General features: G+C 37.3%; 1 protein-coding gene across 2 annotated transcripts in view; it reads left to right on the forward strand.

The window, feature by feature from the left end:
• Positions 1-5,911: 5,911 nt before the first annotated feature.
• The window catches only part of LOC117122371 (clarin-3-like), a 6,526-nt gene continuing 3,324 nt past the window's right edge, over positions 5,912-9,113 (forward strand). Inside the window, exons 1-2 of one of the 2 annotated variants that reach the window (XM_033267922.1) lie at positions 5,912-6,211; positions 8,503-8,682. In XM_033267922.1, the coding sequence (XP_033123813.1) occupies positions 5,959-6,211; positions 8,503-8,682 (433 nt within the window). In that variant the 5' untranslated portion in view covers positions 5,912-5,958. Of the gene's footprint in view, positions 6,212-7,056; positions 7,638-8,502; positions 8,683-9,113 lie in introns of those variants that run through there. The other variant, XM_033267921.1, reaches the window with a different exon arrangement.

Raw genomic sequence — 9,113 nt, forward strand, 5'->3', positions numbered from 1 at the left:
AGATGTGTATAAGCCCCCCCCCCCGCTGGTGCCACCACTGGGCTAGGCTAGACCCTCTTCTCGCTAGACTTGGGCTAGGTCCTACTTAGGCCGAACCCCACTAAGCATCTGCCATCACCACAAACAAAAGTCCAGGATGCATTTTTTTTTCTGCAGTACACATAAAAGCAACACAGATTTGTTTTAGCCAATCAGAAAATAGGAAACCCACGATGAGGTGAGATATACTCATAAATAATTAATCAGGAGCCTCACTTCGCTGCTACATTCGTCTTGCAGGATGAAACGAAAGTTTTAGCATGTTATTAAGAGAGCACTGGATTACAATTCATAGGGTGGGGATATTAATTAAAAGCACTGGCTTACTATTTATAGGGCGGGTTACTAAAAGCAATGAGTTACTAGCTATAGGGTGGTATATATTATGGGATGTTACCGGAAGGTGGTTTTACACTATGTATGCCTTTTTATCAAGTATATTGTTGGCCTACCGTAAAACCTCGAATTGAAGCCCTGGGCTTCTTTTTTTTGCGAACATTAGATGGTCTTCTTTTCGAGGCCACTTTTGCAACTTAAAAAGGGGGGCTTTTTGGGGGGAATTAGTACTATAAAACAATAAATAGGGACACTATAGCATCAATGTGTATCTTGGAGTGTATTAATCAGCATTAAATCACCTAAACTACTGTATAAACCAAGTGTGCCTTTAATTTATTTCATTTCTTTGAAATTCATGTAGAGTGTATTATATCGAAAAGAAGCCCATGTTATCTTGAAAAGAAGCCCATGGGCTTCTTTTCGAGGCAGTGGCGGCCCCAGCGGGGTGGCAGGGGGCTTAAACCCCCACCGGACAGGTCAAGCCCCCCTCCAGACAGAGCTCGTCGGGCAGTCAGCCAATAAAACATATAAAAATAGGCCCACACCAAGCCAACACATGTCTGAGAGTGCCATTTTCGGCCATCCAGAGGTTGATATTTAAAAAAAAATCTCATTTGAGAGGGGGAACCCCCTCTCAACCCCTTCCTCCAGCTCGAGCCTACAAGCTCAAGTCCCCCCTGTCGGACAACTTAGCCCCCCAGAAAATATATCCTAGAGCCGCCACTGTTTCGAGGCTCATTAATTTCGAGGCTCACTAAAGTATAAACCAAGAGTGTCTTTAATTTATTTTATTTCTTTGAAATTCATGTAGAGTGTATGTACTGTTATCTAGAGAAGAAGCCTATGCTATCTTGAAAAGAAGAGGTTCATTTTGCCAACTGAAGAGGTGGGCTTCAATTTGAGATGGGCTTCCTTTCGAGATTAAGCCCATTGGGCTTTAATTTGAAGTTTTACAGTACAGTTAGTATAGTAGAATAGTAATTGAATTTTCTTGCAAAGTGCACTTTTCAGAAAAATTATTATCAAGTATTTTGAGCTACTTGGTGAAGAAAATAAGCTATGTATGATGCAAAAAACAGAACAGAGAGGACGAGGGAAACGTGTAGTTTTAAAGCCTCCTTTATTTAATGAGGCAGAGAGCGAGGCTGCCGGATGCTCCACAAACTTGAATAGTTCAATCACATTCTCATCAATGTACTGCATCACCAAACGATGATGATAATCTCACACATTAGTAGGCCACGCGCACAGCAACAGCCTGCATAGTACAGTACGCCGATCCATCTACTGTAATTATCGGCCTGAGTCATTAACTACAATATGTTGCAAAATCATTAAGCACGTTATTTATAGCCACGTAATGCGTCATCTTGACCACCACCAAGCTCTTAGTGATTTTCAACATGCTTTTAAAGCAATCAAGCGAGACCCAGCTACTTTCAAGAGTTCATGATATCTGGGAAGCCAATGAAAGTGTGAAACAAGTTGACACCATTTTAGACTTTGCTAAAGCATTTGACATGATTTCTCATAAAGCCTCCTGCACATAATCAGCCATTTTCGGCATCACTGTACCTCTACATAACAGGGATGTAGTTATAGTGGGCGGGGCAACCCAGCCTTGTTTGTAGTTTTCCACCCAGTCTAAAGCTAATTTCATGGCCTTCCACCCACCCTTATTAAGCAACTTTTCCATCCTTATAATCCACTCTTATTATCTAGAGTTTACCAATGTCACCCACCCTCAAAATAACTATCCCCACCCTTAATTTTCATTAGCTACAACCCTGACATAAATGGATCTCATTCTTTCTCATCGGCAGAAAACAGGCCATTGATATCCAAGGAGTAGCATCAAACAGTGGCGGCGCCAGAGGGAGGGCAGGGGTGCTTAAGCCCCCCCATCGGTCTGGTCAAGCTCCCCCATCGGCCCAAGCTCGTCGGGCGGTCAGACCAAAAAAAATAGGCCTTGTTTTCCTATCCCAGCCATTTCCGGCCATCTGGAAGTCCCAATTAAAAAAAAAATCTCGTTTTGGGAGGAGGGGACACTCCATCCCATACCCATCCCTGGCATGGGCCTTCAGCCCTCAAATAACGCTGCGCACTATAGTTACACCCATAAATACTTAGCCACCCCCACCCCATAATATCCTAGAATATCCTGATATCCTAGAGCCGCCACTGGCATCAAAACCAGTCAAAGTCCTCTCAGGAGTGCCCCATAGCACAGTCCTGGGACCCCTTAATTTTTATTATATGAACAACCCAAGTCAAGGGATTCCTCTGTTACTGCTATGCTTAGAGAAATCAACCTCCCTCCACTTGAACATAGACAAAAAGTCAACAGACTAGCGATGATGCACAAGATTGTTCGCCAAATTATTGACTTGAAGATTGATATAACCTCCTGGAATTTAACAGACGAGCAAGGCCAGTACAGTATATTCCTTTTTCCAACAACTAAACAGGAACACCCTCCCTTAAAGTTTAAGCCTCTCCTCTACCTCAATCAATCAATAATTCTGTTACCTTTGGGTTTCTGGATAGAACGGCAAAAAACCAATACGGCAATAAGTCAAAACGGCAATGGCCAAACGGCAAAAAACCAAAACGGCAACACTTTTCAACCAGAACGGCAATAAGTCAAAATGGCAAGATCAAAAGGGCAATAGACCTAAGTAAAAATGGCAATAAACCAAAATGGCAACACTTCCAGAATTTATGTCAAAAGTAATAAAGCGCAAAAGAAAAAAAAACACTATAAAGAACAACATTAATAATAATAAATAATGATAATAATGGTAATAATAATAATAATAATAATTATAATAAATAATAATAATAATAATAATAATAATAATAATAATAATAATAATAATAATAATAATAATAATAATAATAATAATAGTGTAACATACAGATTCAATAGTTATACAATTTATGTCATGAAAGTAAAAATGCGCGAAAGAAAAAATAGCCTAATAATAAATAACACTTTAAAGAACAACGTTAATAATAATTTAATAATAATAATAATAACATACAATACAATTCAATAGTAAAAAGATTGGGGAACACAATGTAATATATAAAATATAAAAGCAGTGAACATTTAAATAATTAAAACCTCAAAACAGGTAAAATGAGGCTAAACAATATTATGCCATGCAGGGATGTCACCACGCTGGTCGGCGGTGGACGGGCCCGTCCAGCACTCGACATTTCCAACCAGGATTTACAGGCTCCCGACCACCACTATTATTTCAACAGTTTACAAATTGTAACAAAATAATTAGTTTACCTAAACACAATAGACAAGCTAAATTGATAAAGACAAGAAGAATACAATAAATGTTTCCGTGGTTACGTTAATTGTAACAAAATACTGCACTGCCCTGCTATTCATCGCTAACTGAACAGCCTAGGCCCAGTTGAGTCATAGCTGAACGTTGTGGACTGGCTGGCACGACACGGTTGCTGTACACATTCAAAGGTTAAAGTTGAAATAATGACCATTCAAGATTTTTTTTATTATGAGAGCATGATCCGGGGCAGGAAGATTATTAAAAATTTATGAAACCTGATTTATGTTTTATTTCTTTACTTTGTTTTCATTTTGTATTTTAAGTTTTTCACTTTTAGTTATAATTGATATATAATGTGTAAATGGACAAAAAATAAATAAATGAGTGCACATGAATCGGTGACATACACATTCATCGTGGTAGACGTGGTAATCGTCAAACATGTGAAATTACGACAAACAATGCGGCTGGGTACGCTTTGTTGCCGGGATTTGTTCATTATTATTTTTTAATCTAAAACAAAGCATGTCAACTATTGAATTTAATTAGGCCTACAGTAAGTCTCATCTTCATCTGTTTTGTTGCATTCCTCAAATTCTGGCATAGGCCTACCTGGGCCTAGCCTAAAAAAATCGCATCAGCTAGCCTTGGGCCTAGGCCTGCTTGACTTAGGCCTTTTGGTTTTTAAGAGCTTCCACGAATACGGCGACCCTCCCCCCCCCCAGAAAAACGGGGGCCCCCAAGGAAAACGCGGGATGATCGCCGACCGGCACTCCAAAAAGCTGGTGACATCCCTGCCATGAAAGTAAAAACGGATATAAATAATAATAACAATAAATAACACTTTAAAATAAGGCCCTATAAAAAATATTATTAGTTTATCACCCTATCTGGGCAGGAAAAGTGATGAGGAAGGGAGAATTTTTTATTTTTTTTTATTTTGCTAAAGCCAAATATCACCCTTGGGTTGTTTGCTGGTGCATTGATATTCAAAGTAAAACATGATTTAGATAATGCAAACTATCTACTAAATATTTAATAAAAGAAATTTCAAAAAAATGTAAAAAAAAATTTTTTTTTTCCAGTACCATAAAAGACATGCGCGCGAGGGTGATAAACTAAAAATCGTTTTTATTGGGCCTAATATAGGAATAGTCATGTAGATGTGTAAAAAAAAAAAAAAAAATAATAATTGCCGTTTTGGTAGTTGTCATTGCCATTTTGGTCTGTTGCCGTTTTGGTACTTATCATTGCTGTTTTGGTTTATTGTCGTTTTGGTTTTTTGCCGTTTTGACCTGCTCCCTGCCTTTGTTGGAAGCAAATTGCAAACTTTGACTAGTCCCTCCCCTGTCGCTACTATTAAACCATTGAATGATACTCCAGTCGGATTATTTATACTATCAAGACCTAGCTTAGTTAGGCCTAGGCCCAGCAGCAGTAGTACTTGTCCTAGTAGTAGTAGGCCTGGCCAGGCCCTAGAGCCTAGCCTAGGCCTAGGGCCTAGAGGCCCTAACTTAAGCTAGCCTACCCTACTCCTACCTAGCTAAACAAAAAATAGTCATACAAAGAGCTAAATGAAACACAATTATTATATGAACTTAAAATATAAAAATTAATATATACAAAGCGTATTTTTCCATTTAAAATCAAACACTATTTACGTGGAGTCACAGCCATCTTCGACTTCATATTCATTAGCGCCAACACTATAAAGGACGCCCTCTGTAGCATTACTGGCATTCACTTTATTTTAAATGATCATAATGTCAGATGATGTTCATAGTGATGAATATTGATGATGAGGATGATGATGACGATAATGAAGAAGAAGTTGTTGTTGATGATGATGATGATGATAATGATAATGGTTTAGCGCAACTGAAGATATGCATGAGATAAACAGTAAAGATCTAAAATTAATTTTTTTTTTGTATTTTTTAATAATGCAAAGTGTTTCATTTAGGCCTCCTTACTCCAATTAGCACTGAATTTCATCCTGTATTTTTTTACTTTGCTCAGAAAGTCGGAGAAAACATCATTTCGAGAGTGCATCAAGCGTCCAAACCGTAATGTTATGTTTTACAAAGACAGTTATAACTTAACTGTTTCCTAGTACCGTTGACTCTCGACGAGATAAAGTACAATTGGCCTATAAATATTTAATCAATCACCAGACAGACTATCTATAGAATCAAAGTCCAAAATTGATTACACCTACCACAATAATTTGCCACTACAGTGATCCTTGTAGAAGTCGAAAATAAATTAAAACAGGATGGGAGAAAATAGTGTAAAAAAGTGGTATTTTTGTACGTTCATCCATGCACTTGTGTGCATGATAATGTTGATTGTTTCAACTGCTACCCCAAATTGGATCACAGGAGAGGTATATCGGTTCATAGACAATTCTGATCCTGTCCTAGATTCGATTCTTAACGACACATCTGGATCTGTATATTTTGGTATAATAAATGGATACAAGGAGTTTAACTACGGCTTTGGGACGAGAGAATCACAGTCATATACAGGTACGTTTAAAATTTATGATTTTAACCCAAAGGCAAAAGTGTGAGGAGAAAAAAAAAAGAAAAGACTACAGTAGTTTTCACAAGGCCTTGATGGAGTGAAATTAATTCCCTCTATTTAAAGTGACTTTACTATTTTTTCACTTTTAAGAACTAATACACTCATGAATGAATTTTCACCCGAGAAAAAGTGAAATTGGAGGGATCTTCAATTCTTACATCAGCAGAGTACCTAAGTAACACGCAAGATGGACGGAAAAATACCATAAGTCAAGGTGCTCACACAGATACAAAAGGACATAACTCGGAGGGAAAACTCAACGAATTGCTCATTAATTGAAAGGGGAACCATCTACCAACCTCGCATCGTGCGGGACGGGCCCGCATTTCCAAGTGCTTTTGGATGAAACACACCGTTTTAAAACAGCTTAAAAATGCTCGGAGCGGAGGGCTTAGCCCCTGCCGCTTGGAACCCCCACCCACCCCATCCAACTGGTCACTCGAGCATTTCAAATCCCTCAGGTTGATAACTATGGGGAAGGGAACGGCCGGGATTGACCAAAAAATTGTTTCAATTAAATGCTGACAAGTAAATTTAAGTAAACAATTGAACACTAGGCCTATTTTTCAAGAATTTAGTTCCATTTAAATGCATTATAGATCGTTGGCTTCCCCAAGAGCCATAATATGCTATGCCTGTGGTTCATGAACATCACTGATTGCAGCCAATTTTTTATTTTTTTTAATTTGAAGCAATATATAATTTTGCTCCGACGAACAAAAAGTCTATTGTTAAAAACCTAACCCTTTCTGTGTGCTTATCGTTCATGCAGAACGACATTGGAATCGTGAACAAAACAAAACAATGATGGTCATGAGCGCCATCGGTACCAATGTACCACAATTGTAGAACGAACGTACGCATTTTTACGATTTGACAACGGATTATTTTGAGAACTATGCCGTAGTTCTAAATTATTTTCGAGATATATTTACAGGAACTGACTGTATATTGTTCAATTCATCCATCCGGTTAGCTGTTTCGCCAAGTGTCGACAAGCTATATCTTTTCCATGCCTGAGAAGGCTCACCAATGGCTTAAACAGCTGCCAAACAAGTTTCATCCATAATTGCAATAAGGGATTTTTATTTTATAAAATGTGTCTGCGGTATAAGACATTTTTCTTCTTGAATTTTGCGACTGGAATATGTATAGTTATATTGCTTTGTACTGCAGTGGGAACGACCCATTGGATAGATGCAGACTTAAAGAGGAACTCCAGTTTTGTAAATGGTGCTTTCAGTCAAACTGCCACTGCCAACGATGGTGAACCTGCACCAAATAAAGGTTTTATGCATTTTGGGGTCGTTCGCGGTTGTAAGATATTCAACTATGGTTTTGGTGCTAGAGATTACATATGCTTTAGTGGTAGGTTAATTGAAATATGAGGACACATTAAGGGTTTGACCTCCATTTGTTTTTTTATTAATATTGTTAGTAATTTTTTTTTTTTTTTTTTTTTTTTTTTTTTTTTTTAAATCAAACATTGGTTTTCATTTAGGGAAACATTATTTTGAGTAAAACCAGTTTTCATTATTTTTTTTAATTTTTTAAAAATTTTATTCAATTATTATTCAGAAAAAAAAATACATAAAGGTACCTTAGTTCCTGAGGGTGCTTAAAAGTAAACAGTCAAAAGAATTGTTCACTGTCGAGTGGCGTTCCCAACTAAAAGTGCATAAAAGAAACCAAAGAGAAATCCTAAAATTTAATGCTATTGATAACGAGCTTTAGAGCTCTTCTAAACACTCCAGAGTTTTACAAAGCCTTATCACGAATATCACGAGGAATACGGTAAGTTCCCAGATTCGTGGAAAGTTCATAAACAAGGAATATTTAAATGCATTAGTTCTACTATACTTGTGTTTAAAGGTGAGAGTTTCTGGATATCGGACATTAATCATTCAAGATATTCCAAAACATCCAGATCACTTAAATTACGTAAGCATTTAAAAATAATGCTATGGAATTTAATTCTTTGAACCATATCAGGTATGTTAAGGATTTTCAGCCTGCGAGAAAAATCACCTTTAACACATAACATACATCTCAATCACTTTTGTTAATAGCTATTTTATGCTGTTTTTGGTGTGGATCCCACCAAGGCAATTCAATATGTATGGTGATATCTGTTGTTGTTATATGTATGGTGATATCTGTTGTTGTTATTAGTAGGCTATATCATTTATTGTTATTTGTAATTTACTCTTTAGTTTATTTTGTTCTCTTCCAGTGTTTGAAGAGCATGAGGGTGTTTACCCAACTTGGCTACCGATCCTGGTCATTGTATGTATGGTGATATCTGCAGTCTTTGCTCTGGTTGCAACCATTTTTGGAATGGTCAACTCCATCACTGTGCCAATCGAAACTGTACATGGACCAAAGGGATTATTCTATTGGAATGGCTTTGGAGGTAAATATGAATAATAATTTAAACAAAAAATATTCAGTGTACTACTATAATTGAAATTAATTATATTTTTATCTACTGATTTTCAAACAGCAGATATAAGTTTTCTCTCTGTAAACAGGATATTTTTCCAACTCTTCAAATTACAGTCTCAGTAAAAATTTGCAAGTGCATGAAGTATTTTTGTAGAAGCGGTTGGCAACTCAAGGTCGGGTGTTCGAAACTCTCGCTGTGCAAATCGCTTGTTGTGTTCTTGGGCAAGGCACTTTACCTACGGTTGTACCTTTATTCGGCTCTTAAGGGGAAACTCTTTTGTCTATGATTTCCCCTTAACGTCGCTTTAGTTTCCCCTTAGCGACACTACTTTCGCCTTATAGTACTGTTTCATTGTTTTAGTTTCTCCCTATGGATACTTCTAAGCTCCTATATACATA

This window comes from Anneissia japonica, unplaced genomic scaffold (assembly GCF_011630105.1).
Source record: "Anneissia japonica isolate Jap-2015-1 unplaced genomic scaffold, ASM1163010v1 scaffold288121_len269371_cov247, whole genome shotgun sequence".
In the NCBI taxonomy this organism is placed as follows: Eukaryota; Metazoa; Echinodermata; class Crinoidea; order Comatulida; family Comatulidae; genus Anneissia; species Anneissia japonica.